Raw genomic sequence first — 21,119 nt, forward strand, 5'->3', positions numbered from 1 at the left:
GCACAATCTCTGTCTCTGTCTGCTGTCTCTCTCCCGCCCCCTACCTGATCGAATCATCACACAAGTCGGCGTCAGGCCTCCCTTGTAGCCCACTTTCATATCCCACTCTCGCTTGGAAGGACTTGTCCAACAGGCGAATAACCTGGATACGGCCGGACACAGAGGCTGTTTATTGTACCAAGTTCCACGCGTGTCCCACGTTGCGCACCCTCCGGACCGCCGTTGCGCCTATACCCAACGTCTCCCGCCTCGTCGCGTCTCCAAAGTAGAGCGTGCGACCATCTTCCAGGCATTTACTGTGCCACGTCGATTCTCTGCCCAGCGTCTTGCGAGCCAGCGATCATGAGCTGTCATGGACACCGGGCTTCCTCTGCAGATAGAGTCCTCGTGTGATGTCGTAGACTCGACCGCGCATAGGGACAGCAGCCGTCGACCGCCGATATCACCGCCGCTGGAACCGCCAAATATCCTCCGTCGCAAAGTGCGCAAAAAGTCGATTCGCAACACAAAAGACAGCGCTGAAATGGCTCGTCTCCGTTATCACCGCGAGAAGAGCGAGCACCAGCAATCGCAATCACTGCCTCATCTCTACCAAGGACAAAAGGTCGTCGATCGACATTTCAGCGTCGCCAACGTCGGGCAGAATGGAACCATGTACCTGAGGTGGGAACATGCTCGTCCGGGTACAGCACAAGACAACAAACTCATGCTGCCTAGACCAGTCGCTCGCCCTTATCCCAGAGGCGTCCGCCCCCCTCCTACGCCTCCCGCCGATTCTCAGCAACAACCTCCTCTTGGTCTGCACTGGCACGACGGACTACACCAGAGCGCCGCTCAGCTCTCTCTGCCCAATCTGGAACCTGACTATACCACACCCCGCCGAAGATCTTCGTTTGACAGCGGCTATAGTCGAAAGAGTAGACATGAAACAGATCAGGCCGCCCATCTTCGCTCGCCCAGTCTTGACTCAATCCCCAAACAAGCCCAATCACAATCACAACAATCCAAAAAGCAGATTTCCCCACCGCCTGGCGCCGCAGACTCTCTGTTTGCTCCCCTGTTGGAGGTCCCTATACCGAATTTCCGACTTGGTTCGCCGAGGTTCAGTGATCGAGGGACTGCCTTCCTTCACAATTCCTACCATACCGCTTTCTCTAGTACTACCGACCTGCGGCAACTCTCGACCGATCGTTTAGATCGACTTATGCCTCCTCCCTCCCAAGGCCACCAAAACTCCATTGATTTGCGCAGATCTCCGAGCGTCTCTTGGTTCTCTCCTTCGATATCGCCAGCCGTGGATCCCCACGGAGGTCGTCCGTTCCCATCACCACTTGCTGCCCCTCCACGAGAGTTAGACCGGGACGAAATACCTCATACCCTTTACGACAAAGTGGCAGCAGATCCGGACAACAACCACTTCGTCAGGTATGCAGAAGGCACCGACGAAATTGTCGCCGCAACTCCAGCTCGTCTGGTTGCCGAGATTACCTCCCCCAAGTTCTTGAATTACGACCTGCTGTCCGACTTCTTCTTGACCTATAGAGCCTTTTTGTCACCATCGGATCTGGCTAGATATTTGGTCGCTAGATTGCGATGGGCTGTATCGCAGAACCATGAATCTGGCCGTATCGTACGCGTTCGAACTTTCGTCGCACTACGCCACTGGATACTGAACTACTTTGCTCAAGATTTCGAGCCAGATCACGAGCTTCGGAATCTCTTCTGCGATCTCGTCAATGGACTTGCTCTACATCTCGTACAAAGGCCCCAAGGCGGCGATGGAGACCTCCAAGTCTTGTCCGAGTTACAAAAGTGCTGGAATCGTACATGCGCTTTGGTCTGGGGCTCGACCATCGCACCTCAGGCGTACATGCCACTCCAGATCGAGAGTGACGGCGATTCGCTGCTTCCTGGCACCACTCGCATGCGCACTTTGACAAACGAGTCCCACATGCGTAATTCGTCCTATATGGGCAACAATGTATCTACCGTGGCCCTGAGACGACCTGAGACAGTTTCACGTCTTAGTGAGGCAAGTATTCAAGTCACGTCTTGCTCTTTTCCTAGGCTGAAGCGTTCCAAGCACGACTTGAAGAGCCAACCAGAGAAACCAAGCACGCGGTCACCAAGTAAGTCAAGAGGGTTCCATCGTCACAAGAGAAGCGACAGCTTTTCAGATGCACTGCGAGATTCTCGCGTCGACCGGCCAACGTCTTCACATCTCATGACAGATGTTCAAGTCCGACCGGGTAGAATCATTCGAGGTCTTGTCATCCAACCGGGCTCAGCAGACGTTGCTGATCCTAGTCCGCCAAGTCCGCCGTTCCTCATGCGTCCCGAAGATACCAGGCCTAGTATCGCAGAGAATCTCTTGCGCGCGCCTGACAACTCTGCTCAGCATGCCCGTCTGAATATCTTTGGAAGTGTGCGACGAGCGCTGAGTACACGTAACACAGGCAAATCTCCATTCCATCACAGACCAAAGACCGCTAGTTCAGGTGAATTGCGGAAGATTGGCAGTACTGAGCCTCAGCCAAGAGACATGATCAGACAAATACAGGCTCGAAAGGCTCAGAACGTTCACACTGATGCTCTAGCTGCAATGGTTATGCGCTCCTGGCAACAAAAAAGCAACGAGACGATGCATGAGATGAACGAGCTTGGACCTGCCATTCGTCCGCCTGTCACACGGAATCGATCCAAGACCATAGACACTGAGATCCCGGCACGTCCTGGGGCAGCCCGCCTCCTCAGCAACTTGACTACGAGTAGCCGATCAATCATGATCATCGATGATACTGGAATCGATGAGTCCGAACGTACGCCAGATTTGGAGCACACCATTGCCGGCATAGTACAATCTCGGAACGACTACGATCTGTCGCGACAGAAGACGCAGGAACACAATCAAGCGGCTGTCCAGGATGTTGCTATCAACAATACCGCGTTCCTATTGCCTTACAATATGGTGGACTCCAACCAGAATTCCTGGCCGGGTCCGATCGAGTCAGCTACCTTACATACTGCATCAACAACCATGGCCATAATGTCGTCTCCATATTCACCGCCACCATCCATGCCGCTTCCGGCTCTTCCCAATGGCCCAGCTTCTACAGTAGAGCCCGACACTATGGAAAGTGACTACAGACCGAGTCCTGACAGTGAAGTCACTACATCCTTCGGGACTGGTCATTTGTATTCGCCCGAGGCGTCGATGAACAACAGCCCTGCTCTTAGCTTCCGAAAATCTTCGCCGATAGACCCTACCGATCTGCCTGGGCCTGCTAGACAGCTTCGGCGCAAACCTGGTGGTAATCTTCGTGATGTCGACACTGTCCATGATCTCGGCATCACCCATAGGCGACAGTCAACAGGTTCCGTAACGTCGCCAATTTCCGTCTACGGCTCGCCAGTCTTGTCTGTTGTGTCTGGAAACGCGGACGACGCACAGATTGACTCTCGTATTGCAAGGCATCCGCTCAGAGCTCAGGTAAGCGATGGCGACATATACGATGCCGCTAGAAGAAGTTCATTGCGACTGCTGTCTACTCACTCTTCGCTGCGTCATATGCGACCATCTATGGAGGTTGAAGTCGCGAAGTTCAGGGAGATGCCACTTGTCGAAGATGACGGTGGTGTCGAATCTGCTCTACTCAAGCTTGAAGGCAGGTATGTCCCAAATTCTTCGTCTGATAAGACAGTGAAGTCTTTCAATTTTGGTCATGGCGAGGACGAGTTTCCAGGCCTGATACGACAGCACATTACCCGCCAGGAGAGTATGGCGCTACATGAAGGAAGCCTACATACTTCGCCAAGTCAGCCTCTGGGAGAAAGTCCACTTCTTGGTGGCGAGACCAACAGATTTGTTCACAAAAGACACGGCGCCGTCGATGCTGCGGCGGATAGTCAGTCGAAGGTGATCACATCCAAGATATCAGAGGCCGCAAATTCGTCGATTGCAATTAAGGATTTCGCCCATCTCCTTTCGCCTAGCGAGTCTAATCGACCTGTCACACCCGTCCAGGTCGAGATCGAACGAGCCGATACACCGAATACGCCTGCCTCGACGTTCTTACTTGACGATGGAGAATCCCTTGTAGACCGGAATTCGATAATTGCTAGGCAACAAGAAGCAAAGCCATCAACCGACGCTGCACGTAGCTTCTTGTTCGATGCGGAAGATGGCGATGCTATTGAAGACTCCTTGGACCACTTTCAACCGCCTTCAGGGCACCACCCTCTCACCCCACCTACCACAGCGGATGATATTTCCGACCATGGGTTTGACCAATTCAATTCGCAACTTTTGCTACCTGGTCCGCCAACTGCAAAGCCCAATAAATCGTTCCGTCTTTCAGAACTGTTGCTCTCTGATCAATTTGCCAAGAGAGCGGAACACTCTGCACTCCCTCGCACACGCACACGCAATCTGCCCACGCATCACACGCCTTTCATCTTTGCACACAGCTCCGAAGCTCTCGCCTTGCAGTTTACGATAATCGAGAAGGACGCACTAGACTCCGTCGACTGGAAAGATTTGATCAATCTTAACTGGTCACAGAAGGTTTCCTCAGTGCGAGACTGGGCGCAGTACATTCGTGCCTTTCCGACCACTGTTACAGACGTGAGCAGCATTGATTTGATCATCACGCGCTTCAATCTTGTGATCAAATGGTGCATCTCGTCAGTTCTTTTATGCGGCACTTCCGACGAGCGAGCACAATGCATCACGAAGTTTATCCACATCGCGACACATTCACATCGCAGCCTTCGCAACTTTGCAACCACAGCTCAAATCACCATCGCTCTACTCTCATCCGATCTCTCACGACTCAGCACTACATGGTCAAAAGTCGCGCAAGCCGAAAAAGATGTCCTCAAGAATCTCGAAACGCTTGTCAGCCCCATGCGTAATTTCGCCGTACTCCGTACCGAGATGGAAAGCGCAGCAGCAGCTCTCAGCGACGATGACGTTTCTGCGGGCAAAGGAGTGATTCCATTCCTCGGTGTGTACACTCGTGATCTCGCACTCAATGCCCAGAAGCCTGCATTTATCTCGCCAGCTGGAAGAGCCTCATCGGACGAATCACGCGAAAAGCTCGTCAACTTTGAGCGTCATCGTACAACCGCATCTATCGTAAAGGGCGTCCTTCGTCTGCTCGACGCTAGCTCCAGATACGCGATCAAAGCCGATGCTGAGATCTTGGCCAAATGCCTTTGGCTCGCAGCTCTCGCCGATAACGATATCACTGAGCTTAGCAGAGGCCTCGAGAAATGATTGACGCCATGTTATACCACGATCCTCACGGAATAGATCTATCCGAGCTAAATGGCTCTTGTAATGTGTTTTTTTCTATGTGCTATTTTATTCTAGATACCCCACGTCATATTTTATTCGTTCTTGCTCCACTTATGTGCTCTGAGGACGAAATGTGATTTCACGTAGATGTACTATATGATATTGCGCGATGCGCGGGTGGCTACGAGACGGCCTCACTTTACCTTGGGCTGAGTCGATAGCGGCAGATGCCGAGTATCTTGCTTTAGTGGATGCATGGACAGAGGATTGTACGCATGTACGTGATTCTGTAAACGCTTGCAGATTTCGGGGGTGGAGTCCGTCAAGGGGTGGACCGGAATGCGGCCAGAGTCCAGACGCATCGATTGTGACGTAGTGCAACTGCCGTTGGTGCTTTTTGCTGTCACGGCAATGGGAAAGCACAACGGCATCAATTCTACGTAGCGAACCTCACCCTCGTATCATAAATTGTACGTAGCGAACCTCACCCTCGTATGTAGACGTGTATATCGCATCACAAGGCGAACGAAACATGGCATCTTGCCCACCGGCTCCGGTGACAGGCTCATCCGATCTGCCATACGATATTGCCCACGAGCGCGAATTCTACAAGTACAGCCCTCCGGGTACTGCAAATGCATCGGTTCTGCATAGGTAACTAACGGTGATGATATAGGTACTTTCATCCTCTTCGACTTGGCTTCACTGGCCGCGATACGCGCAACAACTTCAATGGTCGTCCAAGAGCCCGCGCATCCCCAGACAGGGCGTTGACGGCTTTCGCACAACTAGCCACGCTCCGTTTGAATTGCAAGCGTGCCGCCATATCCTTCTTCGACAGAGACAATCAATACATCCTCGCTGAAGCCACAAAGTCGCTCAGTTTACAGACCGAATCCGTCTATGACCTAGGCGATCAGATAGATCTGGGCGCAAGCATACATCCCAAGCGCGGCAGTATCTGCGAGAACTCGATCAACTTCCCTTTCGACACTGTCGCCGAGGGCAAAGACGAGTCCGTCTTCATCGTTCCAGACCTGCGTGAAGATGCAAGGTTCGGCCACCAACCATACACGACTGCACACAACTGGAGGTTCTATGCCGGTGTACCAATCGTTTCCCCAAATGGCTACAAGATCGGTGCCTTTTGCATAATTGATGATCAGCCTCGTGAAAGTCTCTTGCCGGGGGAGATCGCCTTCATGAAAGACATGGCCACCACCGTCATGCTACACATGGACATGCTACGTTCACAATCAGAAAGCATCAAAGGCGAAAGAATGGTGCACGGCTTGGGCTGTTTCGTCGAGGGTAAGGACACGTTGGGTGATTGGAGAGCATTGGGCGCCGATTGGGAAGCGTCTGGACATGCTCAAGACTCACCGTCTCGTTGGGCCGAACGTCAGTACTCCAGACACCATGACGAACCACCAGACATTACCTTGAACGATGACAAGTTTCCTCCATCTCCTGACGATTTTGGTGTGCATGTGGACATCCATCAATCTCCTTCGCGTCGAGGCTCGCATGTATCGTCTAATGGCTCCAATCAGCCATCGCCTATCCCTGAGGATCCCAAGGCTAAAAAGACTTCGCCGACGGGGCATCTTGCTCCCGAGGTCAAAGCCACGTTTGGGCGCGCCGCCTCCATCATCCGCGAATCACTGCAAATCGATGCAGTCGTGATTTTTGATGCAACCGCCCGCTCTACGTTTGGCGGCCTTGTTGATCGAGCAGCTGATGAACGACCTAAACGACGCAAGCTATCTTCCGCGTCAGAAGGAGGTCCATTCACTGCATCAGGCTCGGACGATTCTAGCTCGGAGCACGTAACGACGGAGACAGCGAGTAAGAAAGAAGACCTAAAGCCATCGGAAATTCTCGGTCTCTCAACTCCTGCTATGCATAATATGGATGAAAAGAGTCATGCAAAACTCACAGATGGAATGACCGAAGGTTTCGTGCGAACACTACTGCGCCGCTATCCACATGGCAAGGTGCTCAACTTTGACGACGGTGACCAGACAATAGTACCAACAGTTGCTGTACAATCGGAAGCAATGGACGGCTCGATCTCACCCAAGAGTACGACGAAAAAGCGAAAACGTCTAAGATCCAGCGAAGCGAAAGCCCTCAAGCATCTGTTCCCTGGCGTCCGCAGTCTTGCAGTTGTCCCCATGTGGGATTCTAATCAAAAGTTCTTCAGCGCTTGCATCGCGTGGACCACGGATCCACATAGAACACTCACAACTCATTCTGAGCTCAGCTACCTGTCAGCATTCGTAGATTGCACGATGACGGAGGTCGCACGTATCAACGCCGGAATTGCCGACAAAGCAAAGTCGGACTTTATTTCGTCCATCTCACATGAACTCCGAAGCCCCCTTCATGGTAGGTCTTTCGATACAATTCGATTCAATCCATGATACTAAACAAGCTCTTCAGGTATTCTCGGTAGCGTAGAGTGTCTCCAAGACTCGATCCTGGACCCATTCCAAGAAAACCTCGTACATACGATGGAAACCTGTGGAAAGACCTTATTGGACACTATCGATCATCTGCTCGACTTCGCGAAGATCAACAACTTCACTAGGAAGAGTACGCAGCGGCAGAGCAGTTCCTCGGATCCTCATGCACAGAAACAGAACTTTGCCTTGGATGCTGATGTTGATCTAAGCGTTGTGACTGAGGAGGTTCTCGAGACTGTCTTTGCTGGGCATGACTTCATCAGAGCCGGAAGAGAGACTGATCAGATGCCTACAAAAAACAAGCAAGCTGGAGGACAGTCGACAAAGCCAGAACGCGAGCAGAATGTTTCGATTGTCGTCGACATATCAAAGGCACAAGACTCACACTGGATCTTTCGTACGCAAGCAGGGGCCTGGCGCCGAATCTTGATGAACATTTTTGGCAACTCACTCAAATACACATCCAGCGGATTCATCCAAGTCAAGCTCGACAGCGAGCCATTACCCTCGAAGGATCAAGGCGGCTCATCCAAGGTCACGTTGTCTGTGACTGACTCTGGAAAAGGCATGTCCAAGGATTATCTTGAAAAGCGGCTCTTCACACCATTTGCGCAAGAGGATGCCATGCAGCCTGGTACAGGCTTAGGTCTAGCTATCACATCAGCGATCATCAAGTCTATGGGCGGTGAAATCGATGTACAAAGCGAACAGGGCAAAGGTACCAAAACGACAGTGACGTTAAACATGGTGCATGTTCCTCTTAAGGAAGAAGAGGTTGAACAAAGCGTTATCATGAGTGCAGCGAGGAGGACGAAAGGAATGAAAATTGGATTCATTGGGTTCGACGCAGACTCGTTTGAAACGGAACCCAAGCCCGGTACGCGATCACCGGAGAATGCAGGCCACCGGTTTATGTCTTCGTTCCACAGGATGTGTCAGAACTGGTTCGGGATGGATATGCAAATCACGCAAGGTCTGGATCAATCCGGCGTCGACGTGTTTTTGACAACGGAGAAAGGACTAGAGCAAGTGGAAACGCAACTGCACAAGCGCATGATGAGCAAGTCTGACAAGGAGGCTCAAGATAAGGAAGCTGATATCCCCTTGTTGGTCATTTGCAATTCGGTCGCTGCTGCTAACACCATGATGCATAATCCGAAAACAAGCGTTTCTGGAGTCCTGTCACAACCGTGAGTAGTAAAGCTGCATTGCTTCGACCTTGTCTTACTAACCCATGCCGCAGATGCGGTCCACGAAAACTAGCAAAATCACTGACACTCTGCTTGGAAGCACACAAGAACTCGAAAGATCCTGGTAAACCCATGCCGTCCGTGCGCAAGGCCTTGGAAGATAGCCTAGGATCAGACCTCAACGATAGTCCTTTCCGAAAAGTCATGGAGTCCGAGGACCACGCATTAGCCGTAGAAGCCGAGACAAAAGGCCGTAATGGGGATGCACCGCTCAAACATCCTCAACTGGACACTATGAAGATCGCGCAAGGCAGAACTCGAATGGCGAAACTAGACACTTCGTCCTCGAAGCAAGGCGACTCACCTTCGTCACCGGCACCAACAACAGGATCTACGAGCCCCTTTTCACGACACAATTCTGATGAGAACAAAAAGCCCATTCAAAAGATCTTGCTCGTGGATGACAATAAGATAAATTTACAGCTTCTGGTCACTTATATGGAGAAGAGCGGACATGCTTTTATGACGGCTAATAACGGTTTGGAAGCCTTTGAAGCCTATAAATCAGAATGCGAAGACAATGACAACAACAGTGATCAAATGGTGGATCCACCATTCGATTATGTTCTCATGGATCTATCTGTAAGCACGCCCCCCTCACCCTCGTCTTCCTCTCATTTGCATCTCTGACCCACATCATAGATGCCAGTAATGGACGGCCTAACCTCTACCCGCAACATCCGCGCTCACGAACGGGCCAATAACATCAAACCCGCCATCGTAATCGCACTAACAGGACTTGCGAGTGCGAGTGCACAACAAGAAGCGTTCAGCAGTGGCATCGACACATTCATGACCAAACCTGTCAAACTCAAGGAATTGGGTAAGCTGTTGGAGGCGGATAATCAGAAATTGGGCGGTAGGAGTGTGGATAAGGAGAAGAGTTTGTAGAGGTGATGAGAGGAAGAGGTGTTTTTTTGTTTCTTTGTTTGTATTATTAGGGATACTTGTAATCGTAATGTTTGCTGGAAGGTTTAGAGTTGTGGAGCTTTTTGCTTTTCTTGGTCGTTAGAGATGGGACGATGCATGTGCCTAGCGTGGTTATTCTTCGCGTGTTTGGTAGTAGGATTTTGTGTGATACCTTGAATGGGCAGGCAGTTCTTTCTCTTGCAGTACATTGATATCGAGTCTACATGTTTAAGTGGGAGACGAAACGCTCTCGTTGGATCCCCCAGCGTGACGTTTATAGTTATGCGAAATCAGAACAGCTACAATTTATATGAATGCTCACTGTGGTGCAAGCAGAATGATGGTGTTTCCATGAAGAAGTGATATACATCAGATACTCCAATGTAAAGGCATATCCTGCTGTCGGATCGATGGGTCAGAGTACGTGAACTGGCTCGGTATCGCTACTATAAGAACATCACATTGTCTTTCTATATACGCGGACTGTTGACATTCAAAACCATACCCGTGTTAAGAGTACGTAGCTATGTGGACATGGTGTTTACATTATGAGCCCGCTATCTAGAATCCTTTTGTCGTCAATCACAGTATGCCTCACTCGAGTGTAAAACAGTCGTACTCGTACGCATCAGAGTGGGAAGCTGTGTGGCCTAAGACAATATCATATGGGATGATTTTCTGCGTCCAACTGGTGTAGTCGCGATTTTGACTTCGAGTCGTGCTTAATATCTTGTTATACACTCAGGTATGTATAGAGATTGGGATAACCTGTTTGTAATAATGGGCATCTAAGAACCCTGCTTGTTGGATGTGCGAGTTGTCTTGACACTAGTGCCGACACCCGCGGTTGCTGCCATGTCGGGCGACGAGTGGCAGCCCTGGTGAATGGTCAATTCTTCTAGGAGGCGATGTTGATCCCCAGGACGTACTAAATTACCCCGCCTCACCCCACATGAGCGAATCGGGCAAACAATGCGAAACCGATAGGCCGACAGCCGAATCTACCTCGAACTCAGCTACGGTCAGCAAGATACAAAAGAGCTGTTGCTGACCTTCTTGTTGCCACACCACATTTCATTCTATCCATACTCAAAGCAATAAATAACTCAAAATGGCACCACACGCAGACTCAGAGAAGGCCGGTATTGCCCCCAACGAGCCAGGACTTGACGAGCCGTCCGCAGCACTTCAAGTAGGGAAGTTCCCCAAGTAGGTGTCTCCACATATTGCATATTGCCATGTCTCCTGACAGTGAAACAGGCCGCCAAAGTTTGCCGACAAGTATGAGGAGCGCGAATACCAGAAGGGTCGTCTAGCTGCGGCTTTCAGAATCTTTGGAAAGTTCGGCTTCGACGAGGGAGTGGCTGGTCACATCACTCTTCGTGATCCTGTGAATCCAGAGACCTTCTGGGTAAATCCTTTCGGGTGAGCAGATACTTGCAGCGTTGGTTTCATGATTCGGTTACTGATACACCAGGTTCAGCGTGGCCTTCGCCTTGATCAACAAGTCGGATCTCATTCATGTCAATGAGGAAGGCGAGATTATCGGTGGTGGCGAGACTAGACTGCTTAACACAGCAGCATTCATGATCCACAGCGCCATCCACAAAGCGAGACCTGATGTGATCGCTGCTGCACACAGTCACAGCATATACGGAAGGTCCTTCTGCACCTTGGGCCGAACACTGGACACAATCACACAAGATGCATGCTCATTCCACAATGACCACGTCTTGTATGAGTCCTTCAATGGCATTGTCCTTGCGGCCGAGGAAGGAGAGAACATTGCCAAATGTCTCGGTAACAAGAAGGCGGCACTCTTGCAAAACCATGGTCTCCTGACTGTAGGCAAGACAGTCGAGGAGACAGTCTTCTGGTTTGTATCCATGGAGAAGTGCTGTCAAGCACAACTGCTAGCGGACGCCGCAGCAGGGGGTCGTGGAGGCGAGACCAAGAAGATTGACGAGGAGGATGCCGTTTACACACGCAAGGCGATCGGCAGTCCCATGGCAGGATATTTCAGTGCCAAGCCACTGTTTGATGTGATTCACAAGGAGACCGGAGGAGATTACCTTCAGTGATATAGTCAGGGGCTCGTGTACGTATGTATGTATCAGGCGTTTGTTACAAGGACTCGTCTCGTCTAATTTCCGGGGCTGGAATCAGCCGACGTATTACAGTGATCCGGCGGTCGTGATATCAGCCGAAGCAGTTGCCGGATGAATCCTGTACCGGAGGAGCTGTCTGCTATGAAGTCCGCAATCGCAAGACACACAGCGGTATCAGCGTGAGCTAGAGATTCGGTACGGGAAGCGCGATGCTCCGAGGGTGAAAAGATGTTAAGATGATTGGTCCACCAAAAAGAGGCATTTTTGGGAGAGCATGAGGCAGAAATAGAACGGCAGAGCGGTTGTCGAAACGGGCAGAACCTGCTGTCGGCAGAGCTGACAGCATCCAAGAACAGGTGTGTGTTGGTTCATGTGCCTTTTGGACAAGTTTGTGTCATCAAACAATGTAGGCAACATTGGCGGGTCTTGGGTGTTTTCGTGAGGCTATGCGGCTGCCGGAGATTCGGAGGTAAGCATGCGATTTGGGACGTGAAGATTTGCTTGGCGACAGGCACCGGTAGGACCGTAGGAGATGGTCGGTGTCGGTTCAGTCGCCGATTGATCATCAAGAAGGGAAACTCTCTTGCTTTTGGGTTTTGGGTTCCGTATCTGATTGAAGCTGTACATGCCATCCTCTATTTCACTCTTAGTGCTTTCCATATCACATACTCATTCACTGTCCCTTACAAAACCAAAAGCTCCGGAAAGCAGATCGGAAGCGACATCGTCATAATCGACGACATCATCGCGGCAGCTTGACACACGGGCATAGTCGAGACTCTGTCGGGATAGTGGATAAGACAGCATCAACATCAGGCGACTGCTAATTGCACCATGGCAAAAGCACCAACAGTCGTGATAGTCGTCAGGTAGGGCCGATTGATTTCGCATCAGCTTTCAGGAAGCTGACTTGTCGCCAAACAGACATGGAGCTCGACTGGATGCCGCCGACAAATCATGGCATCTCACATCACCCACGCCGTACGATCCGCCGCTCACGTACGGCGGTTGGATTCAATCAAGAGCACTAGGCCTACGCATCGCCAGCTTGCTCCATGAACGAGAGAAGGGTTCCGCCTCATCAGGCACCTCGTCGCCCGCCGGAGCCACGTCTGATAGCGCTCCCGTCATCAAGGACTTCGGCATTTCCGAAGGTGACTTGAAAGCCAGGATGGCGTCGAAACCGCAAACAAAGCGTCGGAAGCACAAGGTCGTCATACATTCATCGCCGTTCCAGCGATGCGTCCAGACGGGTATCGGCATCAGCGCCGGCTTGTCGCAGTTCCAAGGCTTGCCAGCGAACTCCAGAAAGAGCAGCGATGCGCGCATCAAGACACTCAGCCAGCTCCGTTCCTCTCCCAGTCTGCGGCCAAGAGACGCTTCTGCATCGCCTCAGTTACGCGCAGTTCCCGAGGACCACTCCGAGTCTCGCGAGTATTTTCGTAGCTCACTGAAAGAGCAGAAGGAGCCTAAACCATACACTCGCGCCACACTCCGCGTGGATGCCTTCCTGGGAGAATGGCTGTCGCCCGACTATTTCGAAATGATCACTCCGCCGCCAAATAGCACCTTGATGGTCACAGCTGCAAAGGCCGAGCTTCTTCGTCAGGCTGACAACATCGAGACGTATACGCCGTCATCACCTGTTGTGTCAGGGGGCAATCTATGGGGCAATGGCCAAGCCGCACGCCAACATTCAAGTTCCGTCAGCAATGCACCCTCGTCCCTGTCACACGAAACAGATGGTCCCCTGGAGAATTGGCAGGTCTTTGCGCGAGACCTGCCGGCAAGAGATCGCACAAACAGCCTTGGAACAAACAAATCCGTCGAACACTTCAGACCCGCCGTCACATCTTCCCCCACGATTCATAGGAATGACGGCTCGTCCGGCTATACTCCGCCAACCCCTACTTACGCCATCTCTCCCGGCGATCCTATCCCCCGTGGTTACGTTGCGCATGCTCGCGATCAATGCGTCAAAGTTGATTACAAGTGGGATAGCATGCGTGAGCCGCGTTGCTGGGGAGATGGCGGTCAGTTCGGCGAGGAGTGGAGTCAGATGCACAAACGCTTCCGACATGGCTTGTCCAGCATGGTAGATTGGTATTCCACAACCCAATCTGAGTCTAAGCAGCCCGCTCAGGATGATCGTGAAGCCGTTCCCGAAGCGAGCGAAGGCGAAGACGAGGACGAAGATCTCGTTGTAGTCTTGGTCACGCACGGAGCCGGTTGCAATGCCTTGATTGGTGCACTTACAAACCAACCAGTGCTTCTTGATTTCGGCATGGCCTCTCTCACCATGGCTGTGCGTAAAGATGACCTATCAACAATAACTTCCACCAACGACCACTACTTGCCTGCGGACTCTCCAGCTTCTGGTAATTCACCTGCTCTCAGTCCCGCTGACACTGTCCAACGTCCGATACCCCGGCGACAGAGTTCCGTTGATTCTGGGTTGTCGTCTCATTACGATCTAAAGGTTGTCGCTTCATCGGAGCATCTGCGCCCAGGTGTGGATCCTACGAAAGCGCCTGTCCCAGCGACTGCATCTCCTGTTCTCTCTGCCCAAACTGTGCCTCAATCGCGCAGTCGTCGATTGAGATCTGCTAGTTCACATGCATCAGCGGGTGCTCCTGTCGACTCTAATTGGAATCTGCCAGAGCCAAGAGCCAGAATTAACAGCTCGCTTGGCAGCATGCGCCGTCCATCACGACCAGTCATCAGTCCTGTTGTCACTAGTCCCATACTCTCTTCCCAGATCAGAAATGACTCGCCTACTGGCTTGTGGAATGCGAGCAGTGCCAAAGACACCGACTCACCTAGCTTCCTCAATACTTTGGCACGATCAAACTCGTTAGCGGCACGTCTCTCCACTCGAGAGTCGACCACACCAGAGCGGTCTGTGTCTCCGAGAGCTGACTCAAGATCTACACCAACTGAACCCAGCACAACCGCTATCATGGAGGAAGCAAAGTCAAGTGTCTCTGCGCTTCCTACTGTTGAGGAAACCCCACCACCCAAGATAGCACGATCTCTGAGTCAGAAAGGACTTTGGGGTAGCGCTCCAAATGGCAGCACCCCTCGTGATGCGGGAGTCCCGAAGAGGCGCTGGACGGTTGTACAGGATTAATTTAGCGATTGCCTACTAGGCTCACGACTTACGGCGTTCCGAGGTTGATAGATAGAGTGTGCATAATCCGGCGTTAATCAGCACGCTTCCACCATCATCAAATGGTGGTGGACATGTTTTCCCCTCAGCAATGACACTTGATTACACTCCCACGACCGATTCGTGCTCTTATACCAGTTTCGCGATGTCAAGTAATTCTCATTGCGACATGGTTGTTGTGAAGCCAACATACTTGGTCAATAGCAGGGCCATGCACTCCATGCGAGAGTGATCGTCCCGATTCAATGATCACACATAGCGATGTGATTGAGGACAGGGTGATGCTGCTGGTAGAACAAATGGCGGCTCAAAAAGATCTGCAGGAATGACGTTTGGCTCGTCCCGCGTCCGAAACGCGTGGGGAGATGATCCAGTTCCGTTATAGCTTCCATCGCTTTGCATATAGGGCAAGCGCATCAGATCAAAGAGAATTATGCGGATTCTACGATACTTGTAGTTCGAGGACGGGCATTATCATCTTACATGTCAGTAGAGAAGTGAGCGGGATGTCGGTCAATAATCCCTCGGAGCAGACAGGCATAGGAGAGCCTGGTTCGCTGCAGCGGTCGAGGCCTGGCCTTTGGCGTCGTCCGCCGTTGCCGGGTTTAGCAAAAGGCCGCTCCTGCTTGGATCTCGATCGGACTCGCGTGAAAGCACTTGCGCACTTCAACCTGGACGTGCGTAGAACAGACTTGGGCGCAATCCATGAAGCAGTCGTCCGCCACCCGTCGTCGCTACCATGTGCTGACCTGAGATTACGACACGAGCCGACACCACATGATGCCATCCGAGGCTCATCTCGATGAGCTGCCACTCGAGCTCAGATATCTGGTCCAACTGGCTGTTGATGACAATCGCCCGACTGTGATACTGGACTCGACCAAATCACAGTTGACTTACGTCTTCAAGAACCTCGCCTTCCAACATGCCTTGGCTCAGGCGTCCTCACACGCCCTCGATGACTGGCTCTCTGCCGAGATGAGCAGTCCATGTTCAGCAAAGGCCACACTAGCAGGAGGATTCGCGAACAGAGAATGGATCAAGAAAGAGATTGGAGCATCATATGTCGTGATATACTGCAAGCACGAGTTTGTTTCGCCCCCAGGTGACAGTGGTGAACATGGCCCCCTCGATAGTCTGGTCCATGACTGGATCAGGTTTCCGGATCAGGTCCCAACCAATGCCTGGATACGTTATCTACTGGACTACGACTGGAGTAGCACTGCTATAGGTGCTGTCAGCGGCCCACACATGTACCAATGGCCAGCACCACTGCGGGAGATTATCATCAGTTTCATGCATTGTCCGAGGCCGCGCATCATCTATTGGGGCCCCGATCTCATTCAATTCTACAATGAGTCTGCCGCAAAGCTCTTCGGAGCCAGACACCCTGCCTCGTTAGGTAATACGCAAGCAGATATCTGGGGTCAAGATCTAAAGGATTACACGGCCGAGCTTATTAGAAGCAGTTGGGAAGAAGGTCAATCGGTCTACAACAAGGAAAAAATGATTCTACTTGATCGGGAAGGATTCCTCGAAGAGTCATATTTCGATTGGTTCTTGCTACCTTTCACCGGATCCGATGGTCACTGGATCTGCTCTGTGAATTGCTTCAACGAAGTGACACCTCACGTTGCTCGAACCAACAGAGATGAAGTCACTTACAAGCTTCTCGAAAAGACTACCCGTGCCACTGATATCTCTAGTCTTTGGGTTGAGTTCTTGGGTATTCTGGACGAGGAAGCTGACGATATAGCCTATACCCTTCTTTACACCGTGAACGAGACAAGTACTGCGCCTGGGCGAAAGGAATACAAGCTTTACGGTTCATCTGGACTTCGTTCGCATGCACCATTCGAAAATCCATCTGACGATATGATTCAGGTGTTCGAGCAGGCGCAAGGAGGAGAGACTGTCATATCGTTAACAGACACCGACTTCCCGCCGGAGCTTGGAATTACCATGCCTGACTCTGGCACAGTCACGTCAGCATTTGTCTTCACCATCTTTGATATGAAGGGCTTGGCACAAGGTTCTGTTGTCGTGGGCGTGAACCCTCGGCGACGTGCGGATGAAAACACGAAGCGATTCGTCTACTCGCTGAGCGAGATACTGCTCAAAGCGTTCATCATATTGCAGTCTCCATCCGATCAAAGGAAGATCCTACATGCCGATGATAGCCTCAGCTATCGCATTCAACTGGAGAAGCTCTCAAGACAATTGAGTATCGCAACTCTCAAAAACGAAAAGGATCAGGAAACATTCAGCCGCATGGCAGAAAACGCGCCCATTGGAATGTTCCTGTACAAAGGCGATGGCACACCACTTTACTTGAACGATCGCTTCCTAGAACTTCTAGGTGAGAAAAGGGATGAGTATTTAGAGAAAGCAAAGACAGGATATGCCTGGCGAGACTGCATCCATCCTGACGACGAAGAATTCAGCAAAGACGCTTGGAGAGCGGTTGCAGAATCCCATCAAGTACTCAACTTCGAATTTCGTGTCAAAGCAGGCACGGAATCGTCGCCTAATCGTGCCCGTTGGCTTGAAGTCGTCTGCTTCCCGCAACGTGATGAAAACGACGTACTGCAAACCTTCCAAGGCTATCTGACCGATGTCACATCGAGAAAGCTGACCGAAGCTTTGACGACCGAGAGGATGAATGCAGCAATAGAGACGAAAAGAAAGGCGCAGAACTTCATAGACATGATATCGGTAAGAGGACTCCTCCTTTCCAACACCAGCCTATCTCTGACAACTTCGCAGCACGAAATGCGCAATCCACTGAGTAGCATCATACAACTGACAGAATCCGTCATCTCGATCTCGCCCGAGACACTACCAGCAGAAAGTTTCGATACAGTTGCTGACGCGGCGCATACTATCAATATCTGCGCTTTACACATGAAAGTCATCATAGGTGCGTTTTGTGTCTGTTGAGCACGGAGGAAGTCTGTACTAATTCGTATCAGACGAAGTACTCACGTTCTCCAAACTGGACTCAAACCTCCTAGTGCTAGCTCCGGAAAGGACAAGACCTCGAGAGGTTGTTGAGAAAGCACTCAAGATGTTCGAAGCCGAGCTCAAAGATGCTGACATCGAAACTGGTGTTGAGCAGCTGCAGAGTGACTGCGCCGTTGGCGACGTCCTATGTGATCCCAGCAGACTATTACAGATCATCATCAACCTCATCACGAACGCTTTGAAGTTTACACGAAAGTCAGACACACGGCGCATTACACTAGCATATGGTTCTTACTTCGCGCCGCCGTCTGCTCAGGATTGCGATGTCCAATTCATCAAACCCAGGAAGAAATCCCAGGACGATTGCGACACAGTATCGGCAATGCTTGCTGCTCTAGATGCGGATGACGACGCCGACGACGTCTATCTCATGTTCAGTGTCACAGATACTGGCTGTGGACTTACGTCAGAGGAGTCGCAGATGTTGTTCCAACGCTTCTCTCAAGCACCGAAGACTTACAAACAATATGGCGGCTCCGGTCTTGGATTGTTCATCAGCCGCGAGCTCGTAGAATTGCAGAAGGGGCAGATTGGCCTACATAGTGAGGCTGGAGTTGGCAGCAAATTCGCTTTCTTCATCAAAGCCAAGCGTGTCGTACGCGTGAGTCGTTCTGGTTCCGTGGCTTCTGCCGAGTCGACCGTCAGTGTTAAGAACATACCGCACCAGTTAGGTGGTGCATTTGAGACGGTAAAACCCCTTGAGAAGATTGACACGGTGCCACGGCCGAAGACACTGGTCAAGGATATGCATGTCTTGAGTAGGTTGTTCGAACTTCTACCGTGGTCCTCGCTAATGTATCACAGTCGTCGAAGACAATGAGATCAACTTGAAAGTCATGTCCAAACAGCTACGCAAACTTGGCTGCGAAATCGACACAGCAGAGAATGGTCTGGAAGCTCTCAATTATCTGTCTACGACCACGTACCTCTCAAGCACAACCAAAGGCACGCCGCTAAGCATGATTCTGCTTGATATTGAAATGCCCGTCATGGACGGCCTAACATGTATACGTCGCATTCGCTCGCTTGAACAGTCGGGAGAAATTTCCGGGCACATACCGGTGATCGCCATCACGGCGAATGCTCGAAACGAACAAATCGCAACCGCTATAGAGGCTGGAATGGACTCAGTGGTCACCAAACCATTCACTATCAAAGATCTGGTGCCGCAGATGGAGGTCTTGGTTGACACCTGGTCAGGTCATGGATGAAGAGCTGTGGTGTCCGAGGTGACTCCATAGTGCTGAGGGCGGTCTCGGCTCTGTGTAGGCTGAGCGCCGCACTATATCCACTCCCGCATACTGCTTGGCAGTGCTTGCTGTAAAAAGGTGCCAGCCTTCCCCTTTTTTTTAGAGGTGGAGGCTGAGGAAATTCGTGCATGCTGACTCCCCGCGAAGCGTTCACCGGTACAAATTTCTTGGCTATATAAGCGCCCAAATCATCTAAGCCACATGATTGGTTTCAGCAACGACAGCCTCATCTCGAGCTGCCTGCTTGTTACCTTGATTAAATGCGGGTCGCTGCGTCTCGCTACAGTATTGGTAACATCACCACGTAGCGACACTAGGATGCGAGGTGCCTGCAGGTGCGCTAGATAAAAGAATCCTACAGAGTCCGAAGGAATATCGTGGCTCCTGTCGAGAGTAAGGCGCAATGTGTAGTACTTCAGGAACAAAAGTTCCTATACATCTCATTCTTGTGAACTTTGGCAAGTCCCATCTACATCATGACTTGGCTTCCGAGGTCGCTGTTGTTGACCCTCTGCGTGAGTACTGCGTTTGGGCTGCAAATTCCCCGACAAGCAGTCGCGTCTTACTCAAACACGTCAAGTGCAATCCAGTCGAACGATCCTTCTGCTTCGGGTGATTTTTGCTGTCAAGTATACGCTCCTGGAGTTTTCTTGGTTCATTGGTACACGGATCACGATGTCGAATATATCAACCAATACGTTACTACTCAATACTTGCGCTACAACAACACAGTGGTTCCTGTCTCTACCATAACCAGCTACCCTTCAACAGTGCTCCATGCAGGGGGATATGAGGAACATGGTGGTTATCCACCGAGAATCTCTGGTGTGCCCACCGACTTGAACGGGCAGTTTCTCCAGGGCTATGCCATGACCAATATTATGTTGGCAAATGAGACTGCGTTCACCGAAGGATCTACCATAATGTGAGATGGTGTTTCTCTAGAGTTCGTTCCAGCACTAGACTGATTTTGTTTGACAGAGCATCACCAACGCCTTTCTTAAACTATGGTCGTGTCTTTGTCTTTTCTGGCCAGCTGAACAGTGGAGGTACGTGTATGGGCACCTACAGGACCATTACATCTGACTCGACGTCCACCTCAACGTCCGTATACGATGTCGCCTCCGTTGTGGATACTTGGTTCTCAACAGCACAATTGGACCCGTTTAGGCCGCAGTATGATCTTTTTGGAGTTCAATCTACTGAGGTCGATCTCTCAACACCCTACTACAGTCTAGTCTCGACAGAATCCAGCTTGTGGACTTCAAACATTGTCGTCACTTCAATTGACGACAAGTTGTTTTCCTGGATGACAGAGAATCCGGAGATTCTGTCGAAAATCCCTCGCATCAAGAGCTGCTTACCAGGTTCAGGAGCTGGCGCACCTCAAGTCCACATTCGCGTCTCGTTCTTGACTTCGTCGGAGGCTATTACTAGCACTACGAATGCGATGTACCACAACACAGCCACGACTACCTCGGCAGCTCCTCCTAGTAAGACTACGACTCTGGGACCTATCAGCACGTCAAACACCATTCCTCCAACGACCAAGGCTTCTGAGACGCCCTCGACCTCCAAGACATCTGCTCGGCCAGAAAACTCGGCCACAACTTCCACGACGTTGGACAGCTCGGCGAATCCT

General features: G+C 51.2%; 5 protein-coding genes across 5 annotated transcripts; all 5 read left to right on the plus strand.

Moving 5' to 3' along the window:
* Positions 1–301: 301 nt before the first annotated feature.
* On the plus strand, positions 302–5,409 carry AUEXF2481DRAFT_35626 (uncharacterized protein). The gene has a single exon (XM_013492711.1). It carries the CDS (start codon positions 353–355, stop codon positions 5,276–5,278), a length of 4,926 nt encoding a protein of 1,641 aa, XP_013348165.1. The 5' UTR covers positions 302–352; the 3' UTR covers positions 5,279–5,409.
* Positions 5,410–5,831: 422 nt separating this feature from the next.
* AUEXF2481DRAFT_1191 (uncharacterized protein) lies at positions 5,832–9,908 on the plus strand (the record flags this gene model as incomplete). The annotated part of the gene is made up of 5 exons (XM_013492448.1): positions 5,832–5,911; positions 5,976–7,690; positions 7,745–8,957; positions 9,011–9,599; positions 9,660–9,908. 5 exons carry the CDS (start codon positions 5,832–5,834, stop codon positions 9,906–9,908), a joined length of 3,846 nt encoding a protein of 1,281 aa, XP_013347902.1.
* A 1,273-nt stretch (positions 9,909–11,181) lies between these two features.
* Positions 11,182–12,350, plus strand: AUEXF2481DRAFT_35631 (uncharacterized protein). Its single transcript, XM_013492712.1, has one exon. The coding sequence runs from the start codon at positions 11,513–11,515 to the stop codon at positions 12,005–12,007; it is 495 nt and encodes a 164-aa protein (XP_013348166.1). The 5' UTR covers positions 11,182–11,512; the 3' UTR covers positions 12,008–12,350.
* Positions 12,351–12,454: 104 nt separating this feature from the next.
* On the plus strand, positions 12,455–15,318 carry AUEXF2481DRAFT_35633 (uncharacterized protein). The gene is made up of 2 exons (XM_013492713.1): positions 12,455–12,903; positions 12,959–15,318. Exons 1-2 carry the CDS (start codon positions 12,869–12,871, stop codon positions 15,162–15,164), a joined length of 2,241 nt encoding a protein of 746 aa, XP_013348167.1. The 5' UTR covers positions 12,455–12,868; the 3' UTR covers positions 15,165–15,318.
* A 254-nt stretch (positions 15,319–15,572) lies between these two features.
* On the plus strand, positions 15,573–19,696 carry AUEXF2481DRAFT_191763 (uncharacterized protein). Its single transcript, XM_013492991.1, has 4 exons — positions 15,573–17,918; positions 17,970–18,123; positions 18,176–18,985; positions 19,032–19,696. Exons 1-4 carry the CDS (start codon positions 15,981–15,983, stop codon positions 19,436–19,438), a joined length of 3,309 nt encoding a protein of 1,102 aa, XP_013348445.1. The 5' UTR covers positions 15,573–15,980; the 3' UTR covers positions 19,439–19,696.
* Positions 19,697–21,119: the final 1,423 nt, after the last annotated feature.

Source organism: Aureobasidium subglaciale (assembly GCF_000721755.1).
Source record: "Aureobasidium subglaciale EXF-2481 unplaced genomic scaffold scaffold_1, whole genome shotgun sequence".
In the NCBI taxonomy this organism is placed as follows: Eukaryota; Fungi; Ascomycota; class Dothideomycetes; order Dothideales; family Saccotheciaceae; genus Aureobasidium; species Aureobasidium subglaciale.

Coding starts and splice junctions, on each gene's coding strand:
- AUEXF2481DRAFT_35626 (XM_013492711.1), top strand. CDS start 353: ATGGACACCGGGCTTCCTCTGCAGATAGAGTCCTCGTGTGATGTCGTA.
- AUEXF2481DRAFT_35631 (XM_013492712.1), top strand. CDS start 11,513: ATGATCCACAGCGCCATCCACAAAGCGAGACCTGATGTGATCGCTGCT.
- AUEXF2481DRAFT_191763 (XM_013492991.1), top strand. CDS start 15,981: ATGATGCCATCCGAGGCTCATCTCGATGAGCTGCCACTCGAGCTCAGA. Junction 18,124..18,175: donor ACACATGAAAGTCATCATAG/GTGCGTTTTGTG, acceptor AATTCGTATCAG/ACGAAGTACTCACGTTCTCC. Junction 18,986..19,031: donor CAAGGATATGCATGTCTTGA/GTAGGTTGTTCG, acceptor AATGTATCACAG/TCGTCGAAGACAATGAGATC.
- AUEXF2481DRAFT_35633 (XM_013492713.1), top strand. CDS start 12,869: ATGGCAAAAGCACCAACAGTCGTGATAGTCGTCAG. Junction 12,904..12,958: donor ACAGTCGTGATAGTCGTCAG/GTAGGGCCGATT, acceptor GTCGCCAAACAG/ACATGGAGCTCGACTGGATG.